At 44.1% G+C, this 21,401-nt stretch overlaps 1 protein-coding gene across 1 annotated transcript in view; it reads left to right on the top strand.

Annotated features, from left to right (window-relative positions):
* Positions 1-20,144, top strand: part of PAPPA2 (pappalysin 2) — a 153,570-nt gene extending 133,426 nt beyond the window's left edge. The window contains exons 21-22 of the mRNA XM_056844705.1: positions 8,240-8,338; positions 20,070-20,144. Of these exons, the coding sequence (XP_056700683.1) occupies positions 8,240-8,338; positions 20,070-20,144 (174 nt within the window). The remainder of the gene's footprint in view (positions 1-8,239; positions 8,339-20,069) is intronic.
* Positions 20,145-21,401: the final 1,257 nt, after the last annotated feature.

Genomic DNA, 21,401 nt, shown 5'->3' with positions numbered 1-21,401 from the left:
TCAGTGCTTGTTTTTTCACTTGCCTAAAAAGCAAGCATTGACTTGGCAGGAGAAATAAATAAGCAGGCTGCCAAGGACAGCAATTAATCCTGATATTGTCCAGGATGGTCCCCAAAAGGTGACTTACAACTGGCAAAAATTATGATTTAAGTAAGGTGGAAGAACTGGAATAATCAGTATTTAGTAGAGTGTCAATTTGTATAATGCAACCTGGGTCTCTACCAAGAACTTCAGGAAGGGGAACAATTTGGTGAATACCCTCCATAATCTTTCTGTCGAACATTCTGTCAACTCTCAGGGTTTTGAGCAGTAACTTTCATTCAAATTCTCAGCATTCTGTCCCTTGTGGAGAATTTTCAGTCCTTATCAGGATGGTTTTTGAGGAGGAGGTTCCTTTTTGGTTAACTTACAAATTCCACTTTTCAGTGCCAAATAACTGATTTGGAAATCAACAAACTTCAATGGAGATTGAACTCAATAATGACTGGTGGTAGCTAGTAAATTGGACCTTCTAGTTGAGATGGGGGCATTTTCAATTCAAAAATGGTGCAAGGGAAATCCCTCCTTCTCCACACTGTGGCACATTCTGTGTTGGATTCCCCTGCAGCTATGTTTTGCAATCATTGTGAGATTTGCATTAGCAGTTTATTGTACCTTGAATTACTAATATGTGAACACATGAAGGTGCCTTATAGTGAGTTAGACTCTTGGTCTATCAAAGTTGCTCTCCAAGAAATGCTTAAGGAAACTCATGGAATGCACATGAAAGAAGGTTGAATCCTTGAACTTGCCTTAACTTCTCAGATGAACTTAAATTCACAAAGATGGAAGCTGGCTTCTTATCCACTCCCAAGAACCACATCAAAACTATATCTCAAACTGCAAGTAGGAATATTTATATTGCTCCATTCATTTGAGGAAATGTAGCTTTGTGGGTGATGGGCAAACCAAAAGACCTTTCGGTACTTGTGGTGGCATGTCCCGGAAAGTCCTCCTGTTCAAACCCTGGTGCAACCCTCTGATCTCCATGAAATGGTGTTCCTGGAGGATAGGAGACCCCAGGGAAAGACACAAGAAAGGCCTGCAGCAATGGAAGTTGGCGGAAATTGCCCATTTAGTCTGGATACAACCCTTGGTGTTCTTCCAGCCTTAATCGTAGATTCTCAAAACCTTTTGCCTTGGAAAGTTGCCTCATTCACCTCATCCCACAGTGGGGCTGTCTCTGGATGACACTTTGTTAAAAGAGGCTCTCTGTAGCAAGATTTCCAAAAATGTACATCATCCAAAAGGTACCTAATGAAGAATTATTTAGAATTTTTTTTTTTACAGGATGGACACTTTCAAGAAGTTTACTGAAGATCAGAGCCATGAGTCTAGCAAGTTCTTCCGAAATCCCGATATTATCTTTGTCCCTGGAGAGTTCTCTTCAAGATATGTTGACGTGTCCAGTGCTGGGAGTCTTGGCATCACACTAGTGGCCTTCCCTTCTGAGTTTATTCTGTGTTTAAGCATGTCTATTGCCCCCTCATGCATGCCAAGGGGAAAAGAGGAAAGCAGGAAGAGAAGGGTAAAATGAGAGGCATTTGGCAAACTGTTGAACAGCCAAGAAAAATACTGAAATTGAACAATGGATATGGTCATTTCCTCCCACAGTCTACATTCCCAGTGCTCTTCCAATGGGCAGTCAGAAGCAGCCAAGAAATGCTGTGCTCAGGTTGCCCTGCCGGTTCACATGAGCATATGTGTGTGTGTATGTGTATGTGAGAGACAGACATGTACAAACACAGATACAAATATTGTGATATTGTACTATTAGCAGCCTGCAGCAAGAAGAAGAAGAGTTGGTTTTTATATGCCGATTTTCTCTACCTTTTAAGGAGAATCATACCGGCTTACAACCTCCTTCCCTCCCCCTCCCCACAACAGACACCTTGTGAGGTAGGTGGGGCTGAGAGAGTGCAGAGAGAACTATTAGCCCAAGGTCACCCAGCAGGCTTCATGTGTAAGAGTGGGGAAACCAACCCAATTCTCCAGATTTTAGAGTCCACTGCTCCTAACCACTACACCACACTGGAGAGAGATTGCTTCAGTTCCCTCCGTTCTCTGCCCCTTTCCTCAAACTTCCACCTATACTTCTCTCAGTTTATCTTTCACTGTCCATTTTGTATTTTGCTTCTTCCCTCCAGCCACCTTCCTTCTCATCTCCCTATCCGTGAGCTTCTCTCCTCCTTGAATGTCTTGGCGGTATTCAGCCTGTCCTACTTTAGGTGCTCTGTGTGGTTCTAATCCCAGCTGAGCTGACAACTTTCCCCCTTCCTTAAGATAATTCAGGCTTCAAGCATTCCAATAGGTATGTTTGTTCTGGGTATCATTGGAATGTTTGTGAATATTCCTTGGCATCACATCCACTCAAACAATCTTTTTCTAAAGCTTCAGTGTGAAACAATTAGTTTGGATTTTTATCTCTCTGTGTATGAACAATGAATTCCAAGACTTTAAAAACCTGATCTATAAGAGGCCTAGGTAGGTCATGCGGAAAGTGGTTGCTTTTTTAGCATTCTACATGATATCTTCCCTGCTGTTACTTTTAAAAGTACTTGCTGTGTGAACTAGGGCCATATAAATGATTGGCAGTTCAGGTGGTGCTAGTGTGCTAAGATTCTATCCATATGGACTGCAGCATATGATAAGTGCAATATGAAGGATGCCATATGGAAGACTTCTTTTTGCTGACTATGTTTTCAGCCATTTATAGGTTACAGATGTTTCGTTATGGAATTGTGAAATTAGAGATAACCTCTTTAATACTGCATTTACATGATCTCTTCTCCCAGCATTAGAAAGAGGGAAAGCCCAGTTTTTCAAGTTGCCACACGGTCCCTTTACCGTATTTGTTTTGTATGCTAAATGTTATTTGAAGGCACCATCATGTGGTGAGAGCTGGTATTTTCAATGCCAGGGTGATTCTTGTTTCTTTCATCTGCCAGGAGCTGAATTTCCACCTTCCAGGTTTCCTGTCTATGTTGATAAGAACTTATTTCAATGCATCAGCCAGACAGGTTTTCTTTTGGTGTCTGCTCAGTCATTAGCTTGTGACACATATGCTAATGGGTTGGGGGGGTTGTTTTGTTTTGAGGAGGGGTTGTAATAGGGCCAGGCTGCACCTATGTCTACAACTTGGAAACATATTGCACAAAAGGTATGCACAGGTCTTCTTCACTCAAGGGTGAGATTAATGTGGCTTGTATTAATGAGACTCGATCTCATTGTCTGTTTATATTACGTGTGCTTCCAAAAATCCTCATTCAGTTTTCTCCCTAGATTTTGAAATTTCCTGGTCTTGCTTCTGAAGTGGAAATGATGTGTTAGGAATTCTCCACTTGTCTGCTTTATATTTCCTAATTTTCTACAGAGTACTGTGCAAACTCAGTTTGCTGCAACTTTTAGGTCTCTCACAGTGCATTCCTAAGGGGAGTTACTGCAGTCTAAGCCCATGCATTTCAGTGGGCTTAGACTGGAGTAACTCTCCTTAGGAATGCACTGCCAGTCTATGTGGCTCTCATGCCCCTTTCAACATTGCATGCATGTTAATAACACACTGCAAAAAAGCAGCCTTGATGTGATTGTACCACTGTATCATGTTTTGCCATATTGTACCAATGTGTTGGCATCTCCGTGTATATCATCATACCACACAATTTTTTTATGCAGTCATATGCACAAACATATCAAAGTGTTGAGGGGTTGTTGTTTTTTTTGCAGTGTTTTATCAGTGCATGTGTGTATCTAAAACTCAGATTGGCAAAAACGTGCAAATGAACTGAAATGGATTTTGCAGCAAATGGCCCAAACTAATTCTCTCCAGCGTTCTTCATGCTCTCCCAGCCTTCAATCCGACTAACTAGCCCTTATTTTTCTCTATTATTTTCTTCCATTCTTCCCGTCAGGATAATTTTTAGCATGAGCTGTCATGTTTCTCCAGGGTTGTCATAGAAGCCTGGTGTTTGTTTCAGACGGGTATGTTTTTGGCAGCTTGGGGGGTGGGTGGGAAGGGAGCAATTAGTGGTCATCTGTATATAGTGAAGACAAACCTTCTCCCCATGTCAGCACCTCCTGCCTAAAGACACTGATCTGGAAGTCATTTTGGATTGATACATCTGGGGCAACGGGTGATTGTTTGTAATAATTATATGGAGACTACATAGGAAGTGGATTTTTGGTTTTCCCAGTGACTCAGAATATGATTGAGAGAAACAAACCCTTTGCCACATGGAATTCTGCAAAAAGAAAGAAAGAGGGTCTAGATAATTCACCCCCCCAGATAGGCCAGAACTTCTCTGCCTGCTGTGCTGTGGTGAGCAGGTAGGTAAGTGATACTATTCTTACAAAGTTGTCAGTGGCAACCTGGAAATTGTATTTGCCCGCTTTTACTTATTATTTGACAACTCCTCGCCTTTCTAGAGCCTTCTGTTTAGCTAGACTGAATGCTAATGTAGTTATGCAGGGCAGAATTTTGAATATACCATATGCAGACAAGACCTATTCTTGCTTTTCTGGCTCTATTGATTCATTAATTAGCTCATGCCCTTTTGGAATGCCGCTTTTATGAGGAACTTCAATCACATTATATCTCTCCCCTTTTAACAAATAAATCTAATACCTCTGTGTCTGACATGGAACAATGAAGGAACAGAATGGGGGAAACTTGCTGCAAGTTCTGTTGTGAGTCAGGTCATGGGGAAATTTGTTCATCACTAGTTAAAATTATTAAGGATTGCTATAGCACGATGCATAGTGCTAGGAATGTCTTGATAGTCTGAACAGTTCCATTTCTGTTCCAGATATTCTACTGGTGAGGACAGTTATCCTGGGTGCCATTTCAGGTCAGGGAGGAAATAGCATGGGTAGGGGAAGGCTTAAATCCTCCTTTCCTACATGCCATGGTTCTGATCTCAGTTGAGTCCTCATGTGCCTGGGAATTATGTCCCAAGCAGGGAAAACCCACAGCATGTCTGATTGTCAGGACTCAGGGTGGATGCCAGGGGATAGGGAGCATATCACTCCTATCTTGACCCATCTGTGCTGGCGCTCAGTCTGTTTTTGGCAATGATTCACAGTGCTGGTGTTGACCCTTAAAGCCTTACATGACATGGGACAAGTATACGTGAAGGACTGCCTACACCCTTATGAACTTACCTGACCATTGTGGTCATCTTCCAAGACCCTGGTTTGGGGGGCTCCACCATCCAGGCAAGTGGCAACCCAGGAGAGGGCCTTCTGGGTTGCAGCACTGAAACTCTGGAACTCTCTCCCTAGAGGGACTCACTTGTCCTTCTGTTGCCATCTTCCTCCAGTGGGTGAAGACTTTATTGTTTTGTCTGGCATTCCTTCAGTTATACACATGAACACATGAAGCTGCCTTACACTGAATCAGACCCTTGGTCCATCAAAGTCAGTATTGTCTACTCAGACCGGCAGCGGCTCTCCAGGGTCTCCGGAAGAGGTCTTTCACATCACCTACTTCCCTAGTCTCTTTAACTGGAGATGCCGGGGACTGAACCTGGGACCTTCTGCATGCCAAGCAGATGCTCTACCACCTCGCTACAACCCCTCATAATCCCTGCATAATCCCTGTTTTCAATTGTTCTTTTTATGTATGTGTATTTTATTTTACTTTATGTGTATTTGAATTTGGTTTTAATTGTTTGAATGATGTGTTTTTGTTTGGTTTTTAATTTGTTGGCTGCCTTGGTTAGACTGATGAGGGCAGAAAGCCAGGGTATATATTTTGTAACTACATAAAAATGATAATGTGAGAATTGGGCCCCATCTTGAAAGTGAGCGCTCGTCTTCAAAGTGAGGTGATCTTCCCAGCTGCCAACTTCATCTCTGGCTTAAATAGTAAATCTCTATTAGAGAAATATTCCCCTGTCTCCTACCAAACCCTAATTTATCCATCCTTTTGATAGTGGTGTCAACAGATAACCATTGAGGGGACGGAAAATCCTTGCAGCATTCCTCTGTCCTCCTTTTCTTTCCACACCCCAAGAATGTACTAGGATGCTATAGATAATATCCATCCCAGCTCTTGGAGATAGAGGGACGAAGAGAAAAGGTAGGCAGAAGAAGGACTGAATGCTACAAGAAATTCCCTCTCCTTGTCTCCTTCCGCCTTCACCACACATTACTCATCAGGAGAAGTGGATAAGTTGCAGTGGGGTGGAAGAGGAGAAGGGGAATTCTTCTACCCACCCCCCTTTAGCTGTAATCTGAATTGAATTACTATTATGTGGGGGGAAGGCTCTGACTGCCCACAGGCTCTGCTGCTACCTCTATGCCACAATAAGCACGCCAGATGTTCTGATGGTCTGATTTTTGATATTTTCATGGTTTTATGGGGCTGGTTTTATATGAGTATTGTTTTAGATGGTTTATTATGATTGCATTGTATTTGTGTTTTTAGGATGTTGTGAGCCGCCCTGAGCCCGGCCTTTTGCTGGGGAGGGTGGGATTTAAGTTTAATAAAATAAAATAAATTCTGCAGAGGGAGACACCTAAATCCCCATGGTCCTTCTGGTGACATCATCAGGTATGCTTTGGGGTTTCAAGCATTCAGCTCTGATTCCAGCTCTGAAAAAAACAGGGTTATGACAATTTATTTTAAAACAAACAAACAAACAAACAAATGCAGTTCGTCTGAGCTGGACTCTGAGGTGAGCTCACTCATCTCTGATTGCGTGATGAGCAGACAATGTGTGACCGTAGTTCATAAATACAAACATCTCCAAGATTATTAGGGGGGAAAGTGGGAAATTCAATGGAATGGAGTCGGATGCTCTTGACACTTTCCTAACCGTGTTTTGTTGTTTGCTTTATTTATGCGTTTGATTGTGCTACTTCGTATTTGCATGTGACAAAATAAGGCTTTGCATCACAGAATGCATACTTGACATATGGAACCATTTGCCACAAGAGGCAATGATGGTCTTGTTGATGGTCTTGCTTTGATGGCTTTGAAAAAAAGGATCAGACAGGTTTGTGATACGAATCTTAATTTGGTGGCCTTAGTAATGATGCTTACCTGGAGGTCAAGGAGCAGGAACATCTGCTTGGCTGCTGTTGGAAGCAGGGTGCTGGATTCAGGTGGTCCCCTGATGGCTGAGAGGGTGAACTGAAAGTTGTTGGTCTAGAGGTGCCCCCTGCCATGAATTAAATAGTGGACTTAGAGAGCACAGTCTCTTCCCCCACCCCCACCCCCGGTCTACGCTATGGGGGAGTAAAAGCACCAGCCTACTTTAAAATGCAGCTTGAAGGATAACAATGAAACATTTTGAATATTCTCCTAAAGAGTCAAACAAATACTTTGTAAAACACTTGATGCAACAACATGTAACATCACCTGTTCATGTGCATGCGTCTTTTGAAAAGCTGGGTAATCCTCAGGAACATAGGTAGCCAATCATATTCTGGTCTGTATGATATTTAACATACATCCCCATTAGATTTGGTCTTTGAGCCTACATTATGCTGAGAAATGACTTCCAAGTTACTATTACTAGTCGTCTTCTGAGGCGGTATTTGTGAACCTATCTGTACAAGAGACAGATAAATTAATTCTACTGACTGTTTCTTCCTATGAAACTGACAGTGCAGTCCTGTGCAGAGTTACTCCAGCATAAGCCCATTGAAACTCATAGACTGGAATAACTGTCTTTAGGACTGCACTGTGAATTTATGGGAAGAGTTCAGCGCACTCATATTCATTGGTGGTTTGAAGCTGATGCCTGTATGTACTGGAACTCACTGTGCCGTTCAGTGTCAACAAGAGTGTATCCAGTATTCATTTGATCACACTGGAAATAGACAGCGGCTGAAATGGGCGGTAGATCAACATCCCATTGAATTTGAACTTGAAGTCACAAATGAGCTCAATGATGTACCATTTGCCATCTTTTTCAGAATGGACGTTAAAGATCATGTGCCGGTTTTTAAACAGTGGACCCTTTGGCCATTTTGTTCCATGTGCATTTTTATCTTCAGATAGCATAGGCAAATCAAAATAATGCCTTATCTTTTTTTTAATTATTAATTCTCCATCATTGAAGGTCTTTGATAGAGCTGGTATGCTGTCCCAAATGTGTTGGTTTCGGTATCCCACAAGACTTTTTGTTGACTCCCACCGTGGCCAATTCGTCAGTCACTTTCTGTTCACTGAATGCTCGCTTCTCTCTCTTTATAGCCTTTCCTAGCCGATGGTTGGTGTGACACTATCAACAACAGAGCCTATTGTCGGTACGATGGGGGTGATTGTTGCTCCTCCACAGTTTCCTCCAGGAAGGTAGGTGGGGTGCTAACTAAACACCTTATTTCACAGCAGCATTACATTTAAGGGCAAGATTTTATGGGTTCAGGGTCAGATCTTCAAATTACATTTTCATCGAGTACCAAATGTGGAGAGAGGATGACTATTATGCCATGTTTTTAGGTTTCCAGACACATTTGGTAGGTTATGGTTAGGAATACAGTAATGGATGAAATGGACCAGTCATGATATAGTCCAGCAAGAACCATTCCCCCCAAAATCCCAACACATCAAGGAGAATGGTTCTAGCTTAGCCTTCTCCCTAATATGTGGATTTCCTGTTGGCAGAGAATTTTTTTAGAGTGATGTATTTAATCATGTGCTTACGGTTATGCCGTGATCTACGGGATAGTCATGGAACACACTAGGAGTCATCCAAGCAGTGTCAGCAAGAAGCCATCCTCTTCATGCAGAGCCTCTCACCCTAATTATCCAGTTTATTTGTGGCACCACCCGGGTTATGACTGTGAATGCGGAAAGTGGCTGCTGCACATCGCTAGAATAGCCCAGCGTAACAGCATGCATGTCTGTCTCCTCTTTCGATGAGATGACAGCCCACAGACTGTTAAACTGAAATGCTGGTTGGGAACTGAGATGGAAGAAGAGAATCCTTTCCTGGCTCTTGTAACGTTACAAGAGGCAATACACTATCAGTAAAGCACTGTTCTTTAATTCTTCCTTTCTCTCAAACTTATACTGGGTTTCACCTATAATCTTCTGGTCTGAGATCTTGAAGCAGCTTTTAGAACACTGTTAGACCTGTTTAGGGTCGAGCTACACGGCTGTATTATGGCTGTTTAATGAAGCTGTAATGGCTCTTCTTCCTTCCTTCCTTCCTTCCTTCCTTCCTTCCTTCCTTCCTTCCTTCCTTCCTTCCTTCCTTCCTTCCTTCCTTCCTTCCTTCCTTCCTTCCTTCCTTCTTTCTTTCTTTCTTTCTTTCTTTCTTTCTTTCTTTTTCTTTCTTTCTTTCTTTCTTTCTTTCTTTCTTTCTTTCTTTCTTTCTTTCTTTCTTCCTTCCTTCCTTCCTTCCTTCCTTCCTTCCTTCCTTCCTTCCTTCCTTCCTTCCTTCCTTTCTTTCTTTCTTTCTCTTTCTTTCTTTCTTTCTTTCTTTCTTTCTTTCTTTCTTTCTTTCTTTCTTCCTTCCTTCCTTCCTTCCTTCCTTCCTTCCTTCCTTCCTTCCTTCCTTCCTTCCTTCCTTCCTTCCTTCCTTCCTTTCTTTCTTTCTTTCTTTCTTTCTTTCTTTCTTTCTTTCTTTCTTTCTTTCTTTCTAGGTGGAACAGGTGATTTGCATCAGAAAATAGACAGGCTAATGCTGACCCGCAGAATATAAATCTTCCAAATAAATAAAGGAAAACAGATCCAACAGCTGTGGGGGTGGGGGGGAGAGAATGATACAGGAAAAATAACTCTAGTATCAGCTGTGTAGAAAACACAGTCTTTAATTCTCAGTGTGTTTTGAAAACTGGCCTGTCTCAGGGGAAAGATTTCTTCACAAATGAATAAGACAGTTGAACATCTGCCTTGTATATATTTTTCAAACTCATAACAAGTTAAGGCACCACTAAAAAAAAGGTTACAAAACTAATAACTGACAGAAGATTGTATTGTGGTGAATGGACAAGCAGGTCCAACTGCCTTATTTGTGAAGTATTTTTTTCTTTGAGAAAGACTAGATTTTGAAACATGCAGGGAATTTAAAAAAACACGTTCTGTGCAATCCTGAAGGGGAGCCTGCATGACCCCTATGCCGGCGTCCATGCCACTTGTGCCGTGCAAACTGGCATGGACACTGGTGTAGGGCCACTTACGCAGACCCCCCTGGACCACGCTGGCCCCCCTGGACTGCGCCCCTCAGACACTGGTGCGGCCTCCCGCTGGTGTTCTCCCAGCACAAGTCCCCCCGCGGTGGCCGGGAAACCTCTGTGGAGGCACCGCGGCGGAGCTGTCCCTGCCGGTTGCGGTTCCCAGGATTGCTCTGTATATGTATAATACAGCTGGGAAAGTTGCTGGTTTTTGTATAACAGAGTGCTTAAGCTTTCCCATGCCAGTCTTTTCCTTCCCAAACACTTCCCTCCCCACTGTTGTCCTTTCCTCCAGGTTTTCAAACCCATGCTTGCAATGGAAGCATAAAAACTTAGGTAGGGGTAGAAGTTTTGTGAGGGGTTCATGGGGAAAGTAACAGGTTGGGAAAGGGGGGATATTTTCTGTCCCTTTACTCTCCTTTCTGTCCCTTATTTGATGTAAATTGGTGCAGAATGCTGCAACCCAGGTATTGACTAGAGTGGGTCATACGGACTAGATATTAATAACCCGGTTATAACCTGGATATGTAAAATTTCCAGAAATGTTGAAGCCACTGGGGGAAAAAAATTGTTTCAGTTGTCGGAGGCTTTCACGGTCAGAGTTCTTGTAGGTTATCCGGGCTGTGTGACCGTGGTCTTGGTATTTTTTTTCCTGACGTTTCGCCAGCAGCTGTGGCAGGCATCTTCAGAGGAGTAACACTGAAGGACAGTCAGTTGTTTCCCCAGAAAAAAAAAAAACACCTGGAAATGTTGGGGGAAATTGAGATATATAGACAGTACTTACTGTCCTATCAAACCAAAACTAATTTTACTGCTTTAACAACATAAAATGCATCATTTATATAACTTACTTAGTATATCAAATTGCAATATTTGACATATTTAGGGAATTTAAAAATTATAAATGCCTTCGTTTTCTTCAAGCAAAACTGCATATATACCCAATACTTGAAACACAACTGAAAACTGATACACCCTCTGCTATCTTTATGTACCCTAATTTTTTCAGTCTGAAAAAGTAGAAAAAATAGGAGTTAGACAGAAAACACAAGCATTGTGGTAAATAACATAAAATATATTTTACACATTACCCCGTTCTAAGTTTATTGAGCCCCTCTTATTGAGAATAGGACCTGACAGGGCAAGAGAAAACATTGAGTTGCTCCTACAAGGGGATAATCCTTCAATCACTTTAGAAGTTGCGAAATTTTTCTTGGCAGCAATGAAAATTCGACACCATAGAACAGTCTCTTAGCCCAATTGGCAGAAGTGTCTCGGTTGTTATTTCTTTTTTTAAGTGTTATAAGACTCGGACTGTAATTCTTTGTTTGTAAGAATATTTTAGTCCATGTTTATGGTTTTATCTGGCTAAGGGCCGTAAATAAACAATCTAATCTAACATAAAATATATTATTTTATCAGAAAAAGGGTCACAAATAATATCTGCATAGGTAGATTAGTTTCAGCTAGATGCTGCCGTTTTCCTTCTGTAACTACTGTTTAGAAGGAGCTCCATTTTCACTGAATCTTTCAGGGTTTTTTTTCTGAGGCTTTGGTGCCTTTTCTGCCCCACCTCTTTCTGATCTTTCACCCCTCCAGCAAGGCTGGGCAATAAGCTGCTTGTTGCCCAGTCTGTGGCTGTATGTGTCACAGTGGTTTAAAGGACAGGCGAAAAGGTCAACCACAAGGGAAGAGTCAAGTAAAAAAGACAACAGAAGGTATGCAACTGTTGAGAAGCAGTGAAAGCCCTGCATGCTCCCCTCATGAAGATTTAGGGTTGCCAACTGCCAGGTCTTAGCAGGAAATCTCCTGCTAATTCAACTGATCTCCAGCCGATAGAGATCAGATCACCTGGAGAAAAATGGCCGCTTTGGCAATTGAACTCTATGGCATTGAAGTCCCTCCCCTCCCCAAACCCCGCCCTCAGGCTCCGCCCCAAAAATCTCCCACCAGTGGCGAAGAGGGACCTGGCAACCCTATGAAGATTAGATACCTTTGTAGGTGCAGAAATGCATCTTGAATTAAAGAACTGTAGACATCCACAGCATGCCCACATTGTCTTTAAAAGTATCCCACTCGTTCCAAAAGAGAAATATTTCACTGCAGGTTTTTTTTCAGTACTCCTAAAAATTTACAATTTTTCCATTAAAAAATTGGGGGAAAGGCCTTGGAAAGAAAGGGGGGCAGTTTTCCACTTAATTTTTTCCAGGTTTTTTTTCTGGGCCTTCACATCTTTAGGAGGGACCTTATCAGTACAGTCTTGGTCCGTCTACACTGACTACTGGTCTGTTTCTGGGCACAATTCATGGTGTTGGTGTTGAATTTTAAAACCCTATACGGTTTGGGATCTACATACCTTAAGAACAGACTACTCTCGTATGAACCTACCCAACCACTACAGGCATCTTCCAAGGCCCTGCTTCAGGTGCCCCCACCTTCTGAGTTTAGGCAAGTGAGAACCCAGAAGAAGTCCTTCTCTGTCATGGCACCAGATCTCTGGAACTGTCTCCCCAGGGAGACCTTGTCTGTCCCCTGCTGTTGCCATCTTTTGCCAGTGGGTGAAGACTCTTCTGTTTCATTTGGTGTTCCCTCAGTGATCCTTCCTTCCTGCCCAATGCTTTAATTGTTGCTTCAATGGTTTTGTATGTATTTTAGCTCTGGTTTTAATTGTTTAACAATATGGTTCTTGTTAGTTTTAATTGTTTTTAAGGTGTTAATGTTATTATGTATGTTTAAACCTTAGTGGCTTTTTATGAGGGCAGAACAGTGGAGTCTAAATTTTGTAAAAATCACCCATTAATGAGGGTTCATCTATTCATTACAAAGTCCTGGCATTGGTAGGGGAACAATATGAAAACTTTGTATCAGGATATAAATGATCTAGTAATTTTTTTAAAAAGTAAATTGACTTGTGAGGATGCCCCTTATACCAAGTCAGCCTGCTGGACCATTGAGTTCAGCACTTTTTGCACTGAATGGCAGGGGGCTCTCCAGATTCCTAGGCAGATAAAGTCTTTCCCAACACTTCTTACCTGAGATCCTTTAATTGACAACACCAGGGATTGGGCCTAAGGTCTCCTGCATACAAAACAGATGCTCTTCCACTGAGCTACTTCGACTGAAGTTAGTATGAAGAGGTCCAACACATCACACTCTGGAGCAGTCCTCTAATCACATACTTCCTTGACTTAATTGAAAAGCACTGTGTTTGAGGTGACATGAAAGTTCTGTCTGTGCTGATGTGTCCATTCCAACACATTAAGAGGTCTTCTGTTATTTTTATACGCTTGAAAACTATACTAGGTGGGTCTTTTGGGGGATGGGACTTCACTGGTTCTCCCTTTGGATTCTCCTCCCTTGCTATCTCAACTGTCTTGCACAGCGGCCACAAGCCACACTTGATATCTATCCAAGGGAACCTTCAGATAGACCAAACTGTTTCAAAATGTACGAGTCTGGGTTCATCTCTTCCTTCCGATTCTTGTGAAATTTGAATCATTTTTTCTTTTCATCACTCACAGAGAAGGGGGAAAGGAGCTTGGAAGTGTGAATTTTGGAAAAGAGCCTGGGTGTTGTTTTCCATCTCAAGCGAGGGTAACCTGGAGCCCTGTCTGCCCTGTAGGCTGGAGCTCATTAATTCCTTGGCGATAGTGTAAAGGGGTTGCTGCATGGGTAACCTGGAGCCCTGTCTGCCCTGTAGGCTGGAGCACATTAATTCCTTGGCGATAGTGTAAAGGGGTTGCTGCATGGCAAGGGTGGGAACTGGGAAGACTTAGTGGGGAGGTCTTCTCAGGCCAATCCAAACAGGTGATAAGAACATCCTATTCCATCCCTGCCATGTAATTGGACATCATTCCAAAATCCCCAATCAGTCCTTTTTGTTTATGTCAACTGATTCAGGCGAGAAAAAAAGATTTTTTTGTCTCATGACCCTTTCATCAGGTCAGATTAAAAAAAATCTGAAAAGCCTCCAAACAAACAGTGTCCTTAGTACGTTTTGTAAGAAGCTCTGAGTGGAGGGAGCCCTTTCAAAGCCCACCACCACCTAGGGTTACCAACCTCCAGGGAGTAGCTGGAGATCTCCTGCTATTACAACTGATCTCCAGGCGATAGTCATCAGTTCACCTGGAGAAAATGGCTGCTTTGGCAATTGGACTATATGGCATTGAAGTCCCTCCCCTCCCCAAGCCCCACCTTCCTCAGTCTCCGCCCCTCCCGCCAGTAGTGAAGAAGGACCTGGCAACCCTACCATCAGCTCAGTTGCTTGCTTTGCACACTAAGGCACTCCCTATGAAAAAGAGCAAGGTGCCTGTCTTGGTGGTGGGTACACACCCCACTCCTTTGCCAGAGACGTTGCATTATATCCCTACTTGTGCTGAACATACAACAAAGCCTTATCATACCACTGATGCATGTAGTTCAGGACTGTTTCCTCTGACTGGCAGTGGTCATAGGTCTCAAGCAGAGAGTGGGCTTCCTTAGACTTTCTATGTTTGATTCTGATCTCCATTACATGAGACATGAAATGTGAGCAGTCAAGGATTCTCCCAACCCAACTTTCATTACACATCTGATCAGGACATACCTTAAAATTGCTGAAGGGCCCTGAATCAGCTGTGGAGTATGTCCAAGCAGCAGGACTGGCTTCGGCCTTTCCTCCCAAGCCATTTCAGCACGGAAAAATAGCGGGAGGGTATTAGCTGTTTGTCTTGTTGCTGGTTGCACATGTCTGTCCAAGACATGTGGACAGATACGTGGAACTGAAAGTGAGATGAACAACCATCAGCCCCCCACCCCGGCAGCCATTTTTGGCTGCTGAAAATGGTGTGGGGTGGAAGGAAGGAAGGAAGGCTAAAGCTCCTCCTCCCACCACGCTCTGCAGCATATTTGGGGCACCCAGAAATTTTAAAGGTGCGTCCCAGTCAGATGTATTTCTTCACACAACACATCTAAATTGTGGAACTCCCTGCCCCAGATGTGGCGATGGCTGCCAACTTGGAAGGTTTTAAGAGGGGAGTGAACATGTTCATGGAGGAGAGGGCTATCCATGGCTACTATTAAAAATGGATACTAGTCATGATGCATACCTATTCTCCCTAGGATCAGAGGAGCATGCCTAATATATTGAGTGCTATGGAACACAGATAGGACAACGCTGCTGCAGTTGTCTTGCTTGAGGGCTTCCTAGAGGCACCTGGTTGGCCACTGTGTAAACAGACTGCTGGACTTGATGGGCCTTGGTCTGATCCAGCATGGCTTTTCTTAAGTGCTTATGCGTAACGCAGGTTGGATTGGGGGAGCCCCCCACCTGGTATCATGTTACACGTCTCGCGTTAGCCACAATTTCCAGGGTTTAAATCTAGAAATTTCTGCATGCAAAAACAGGCTCTACACTTGAGCAACTGGACCTCTCTGAGCATGGGGAAGGTCCTGTCACTGGAGGAAAGCACCACCACTAGCTGAACAGATCCAGGGAATCTAAGCCACAGAAGTCTTGTGGGGGTGCCTGCCGTGTCCATGTGCAGAGAGGTATATCTGTGAAGATATAATGTGAGAAGTTAGGAAGAGAAAGTCACGATGGAGATCATTCTTTTTTTTTTTTCAAAGGAGGCTTGGCATGGCCTATCCCCTTGACCTCCTGTAACCTTTAATATAACCGACGTGAATAATCTTCCCAAACATACGGTGAGTTTCCTTGCCAGATGTTCTTTGAGGAGTCCACTGCTGGTGTGAAAATTGTCCACGTGATCTGGAGGATGCCCTTGGCAAGCCAGACCAGACATTACAGCAGAGGGCAGAGCGTTCCCCCATGAGGAAACAATTTGCCATAGGAATAGGATAAAAAAGAGCAGGAAAACATTTCTTATTTCTTTGTGCTTACCTCTGGCTTTCGTCTGACTTCTCAATTTTGTGACGCCTGGAGGCAAGCCAGAGTATGGGTTTTTTTTCATACTAAGGATACACTGTGATGTCAGCCCACACGATAGAAGAGTGTGGGTTGTGACAAGCCTACACAGATTGCATTAATGCAGATGACCTTTTGCCGTGCAGTCATTTATCACAGCATACAGGTCACTCTTTCGCAAGCCTTTATGTATTATCAAGATAGCTCCCATTCTTGCTTGCATGGATTTCTGATCAGATGCCGATCTTAACATTTTAATTCCTAAGCAGAATGATACAAATTGTGGTTTTGGCCTTTCAGGGAGGACTTATTGGGGCCAGGCCAACTAGCAAATCACCACTGGGCGATTTGCTACCACATGACTTGCATGATTCATCTAGGACTGGCTGCTTGTGACTGTTCAACCCATGGAAACCAGGATTTGGGGGGTGCAAGTTTGAATCCCCAGTCTGCCCTGTAAGCTCTTCAGGTGACCTTGGGCTAATCATAAACTCTCAGCCTAATGTACTTCACAGGGTTGTTGTGATGATAAAATGGAGAACGATGTAAGCTGCTTTGAGTCCCCATTGGGAAGAATAAGGTATGAATAAGGTCAATAAAAAATATAGCTGAAGATGGGAGGCAGGTAAAGGTAGGTTTGGTTGGTGGGTAGGAAGGAGAGATGGAGACAGGGAAAGTTCAGGATATGGGGGCTGCTGGGAGGAGAGAGGGGAAAGTAAGGTGCTTCCCACAAGGGCTTCAAGTTCCCCGCTGTGCAAATGGACCCAGCCCAGATTGCACCACAAAAGTGGGCCAGACTTTTTAAAGGAAGAGTTTACAGTGGGGGGGGGAGCTGAAGACCGGGGTTGGCTTTAGCTAGGTGGGCTGGTGGGTAGGAAGGAGAGAAGCAGGAAAGGGGGAGAAGCTAAGGGGGCTTTCAGGAAAGGGAAAGCAGAAGTAGTGGGAGGGGAAAATGAGAGCCCCCCCCCACAGGTTCTTCAGTGGTTCTTTAGTAGAAGGTGGCACACAAATAAATAGATGAAAAATGAAGGCGGACATTGACAGCTTGAGAGTGCAGAAGAGCATCCTGGACTCAGATTAAAGAAAAGCTGTAGGAGATCATAGGCTAATACAGAAGGAAGCAGGAACTGCCACCATTCCCTGTGTCTGCTTATTCTTTCTCTCCTTTAGCAGCTAATTGTTCTTAGGGGGTGTGCGAGAAGGGCAGTTAGTTGCTAAGAAGATACACAGGAGACGAACAACATGCAGGCTGTAGAGTCGCCTCCAACGTTCTCTGCCTGTTTCCGCAAGCGGAGCTTGTGAGTTCTTAGGGGCAGGACTGGAGCCCCTTTTTCTCATGATGAAGCCCAGACTTCAGCCATGCCACAGTTCCTCAGGGGAAGCCATGTTAGTTTGTTGCAGCAAAAACTAACAGAAGTTCCCCGGCACCTTCACAAATCAAGACTTAATCTCAGTGTAAGCTTTCATGGATTCAAGCCCACTTCATGAGATGCATGTAGTAGCACATGCATTCTGATCCAGTGGGCTCTAGCCCCTGAAAACCTATTCTGGGATAACGTCTTATTCAGTCTCAAAGGTGCCACATGGTGCTCATCGATCTACTTTTTTAGGGAATCTGTGCCGTCATAGACTGTTTCAGTTCTCACCCATGCTGCACTTGGAAGGAGCAACAGTGCCAGCCAGTGGTTGCGTTCGTATTCCCAGGGGCACTGTTTCGAATCCATGTATGCATAGTCCCTTTAATTCTGTTTAAAACCTTTTTGAGCTTGATCCCCTCCTTATGAAGGTCCTCTTCATACTATTCTCTGCTCTCCCCTTCCCCAGCAAGTCTCACCATCCTGGCACAGTAATTCTTTCTCTTTACCAGCTAGAGATTGATAAAGTGAACAGAGTTCAGATAAAAGCTTGTAAAGACTCATCTTCTGTGATCCTTTTGCAGAAGCCAAAATTTTACCTTGGTGGTCAGGAGTGCAAAAGCAGATTGTCGTACTAACTGGCTGTGAGCTTTTGAGGGTATTTGACTAGAAATAAGGGAGGGAGTCCCTTTGCAGGGAAGGAGGGAAATCAGAATGGTTACCTTATGGGAATATGATATCCTTAAGAAGCACTGTTTACGGACATTCATAGAAGATAGAAGAAGAAGAGTAGAAGGCAACTTCATGTGTTTGTGTGTGATGTGATCAATAATAAGGCTAGCCTGGGGATTTCCCTGGAGATGCAATTTTCTTACCTTGGAAGAACATATGCCTAGCTAATTCACAACCGTGTCTCTACAGTCCTGTGAGGCCTTGGACCAGTATATATACAGGGATGTTTTGATTGTATGAACCTACCTTTCATTACTATCACCATCAATATGGGAAGTTGAGTTCACTGAGTACAGGAGTATTCTCAGTTTTGACCTCTACCTCCTGGAACTCTTAATATTAGCCACTAGAGGGAAGAGGAGAAAATCAACATATGGAGGAAGGGGGCCAGCAGGTCCTCCTCTAGGGTTGCTAACCTCCAGGTACTAGAGCTGGAGATCTCCCTCTATTACAACTGATCTCCAGCCGATAGAGATCAGTTCACCTGGCAATTGGACTCTATGGCATTGAAGTCCCTCCCCAAACCCTGCCCTCCTCAGGCTCTGCCCCCCAAACCTCCTGCCAGTGGCGAAGAGGGACCTGACAACCCTATCCTCCTCCCCTGTGTGTGTTACTGTGGTCACATGGGTGTTCTGGTCCACTTGGGTCCACTTAGCATTGTGGTACTTTCATGCACCCTTCAGCTTTTCCCAAGCCGTGCTACGGTCTGTCCTAAACCTGCTTTTGTAAAGATGCTTTTGTAAAGGTCTCATTCAAAACAAGGTGGCTGTCCTGCAGGCAGGGAAGTGCAAATCTCTTGGCCCTTCCCACGTTACTGTATTTTCATGACCCCAGTCCCCTGCAGCCCCCATTTTCCCTCACCACCAGAGGGCTTTCCCAGGTTTCCCTCCCTGAAATGATGGTATGGAGGGGTTGGGAAATGGAGGCCATGTGGAGCTGGAGCATTACATGGATTGCTCAGTTGCTGCGGTGAACAGCTCTGCATTTGAAGTAGCCATGTGAACCGGGTGGCTGTGTGGCAGCAGCCGATATATTCCCTCCTGCTTTTTCTTGACAATAGGTCAGGGAGCCATCGGAGTTCTCCACAGGCAGCTCCAGGCTCTCAGTCTTCCTTGAAGGGGCCAGAATTTAGGCTTTGGTTTGGGTTTGTATTTTTGTTGAAGACTTTTGTTTGGGTTTGTAAATCGGCTTCAGGTGTTTTATGGCTGTGCATCATTCCGTTACTGTACGTTGTTTATACTCTTACCTAAGCGGATATTTCACGCTAACTATCTGAGAAGAAGATTGCTAAGAGTTGCATCCCCTTGGTTTTGGCTGATGGAGCTTTGCCTGTCGAAACGGTAGCAGAATCCGGACTTGCCATCTCCACCGTACTCAGCAACTTATCAGCTGTTCGTTGGTTTGCTCAGCATCTGCAGTGCTAAAACTTCTGCCTGAAAGAGATTGTTTGCATTTCCCACGCCTGAGTTTATGAGCCAAGAGCTCATTATGTACGCTTGTTTAGCTGGCTAAGGTTTCCTACCTCGCTCAGTGTTTACAGCGTTTCATTATTTTTCTCAGCGTTCTCAACATTCGCAACATCCAAGCCTCTGGTTTAAAGAGCTTTCCCCCCCTATATTTCTAGCGTTTGAGCCCATCTGTCAAGAGCTTACTACGAATGCTTGCCTAGTTTGTTAACTTTTTCAGAAACAATACCTTTGGAATCCTTTGTTTGCATAGCTGACATTTGACGAGTTTACATCTGCTGATAACTCTGAACATCATCTTGGGCAGGTTTTTTTTTTAGGGAAGAGAGTAATAGGACAATTATCGAACTGCATGAATAACACATCTGCTCTGAAGGCAGGGGGAGGGGGCCATTAATTTCGCCAGGCCTCCATTCCCTGACCGTTCCTCTCCTCTGATCCCTTCAGGTGGTTCCGTTTCCTGACGACTGTGACCAGGACGAGTGCAGCTGCCGGGACCCCACGGCAGAAGAGAATCAGTGACAGCAGCCGGGGCAGCGTGTGCTGTCAGGGCCAGAGCCTGGAGGAGATTCAAGGCTCGTGGGGGAGCGCGAACAGGGGAACTGGGAGGGCTGGGGGAAGGAGTCGGTGTGCTCATCAAGGCACACCCGGTGTGGCACAGAAGGAAGGCAATGAGGAGAGGGGTGAGGAGAGAGCTGGGGGCATAAGATGGGGGAAAGGAGCAGGCTGAAGACCCCCCACCCCCCCAGTTCAGCTTTCTTTTGATCGGAACTGAAACCCAAGTCAAGGGCCTGTTCCAGCCCCGTCAGCTCTCTTAGCAACCTGGCTTTGGGGCAGGCTTCTTAGCCCCCCCCCCCACTTTCGTTCTTTTACTGTATCAATGGTTTGCTGCCTCACAACCATTTCTCTTTGCTCTGAGTTTTGTCTCTCTCTCCCCCCCTCCCTCACCTTTTTACTATCTAGGGCTTGATTTAGCAAAGAGGGGAGGGGAGGGGTGGAAGATAAAAGCAATCTGTCTGCAAATATTTAAGCATAATTTTATGACAAATCTATATTATATTTTTATTTGCTGTTCATTAAGCTGAAAATGTGCTGCTGTGAAGTACTGACCATTGGGAGTAAAAAAAACAAACACACACGGGGTCAGGTGGTGAGAGGAATTCCCAGAGACTGGGGCGATGCTGAGGCCAATTTATACAAACCGCAGGACCATTTAATTTGTGTACATTTTCCCTCGACTGCACAGTTTTAGGAGGGAGGAGTGTGTTTTAATGATCCTCCCCCTAAGAACAAACCATTCCACCCCTCTTTCCATTCAGACAGACTGCTAGCACAACAGGGAGATCTTCCTTGTCTTCTTCCCTTTGTGCTATTATTTTCTGTGTGCAGGGAATACCAAGTCCAACTGGAAAGTTTTGCAGCTTGATTCTTCTTATTGTATGCGCTGCCCCAAGAAATGCCCTTCAGTGTAATGGGAGCCGCTTCACAACCCCACCCGCCGCTAAATCCCAAGAAGTGCTTGGCATATCTACAGGCCAAGGACCGCAGCAGAATCTCTGCACATTGGCATTTTTTAAAAGTGCTACTTTTAAAGAAAACCCCATGCTATTCAACATTAAGAGGCCGCACACCAAGGTAGCCTTGCAAATAAGTCCACAGGTTAAGGGGCTTCAAATTTGTTTTACAAGCTAGCTATCGTTCCAATGCATGTTAAGTAGCAGCTATTTGTGTCTGTAAAGAAAAAAAGTCAGTTTCCCTGCTTGGCCATCGGGATATTCT

The sequence above is a fragment of the Euleptes europaea genome, chromosome 2 (assembly GCF_029931775.1).
Source record: "Euleptes europaea isolate rEulEur1 chromosome 2, rEulEur1.hap1, whole genome shotgun sequence".
NCBI classification, from domain to species: Eukaryota; Metazoa; Chordata; class Lepidosauria; order Squamata; family Sphaerodactylidae; genus Euleptes; species Euleptes europaea.
Note: the sequence above shows the minus strand (reverse complement) of the source record. Positions and strands in the feature narration are given on the sequence as shown.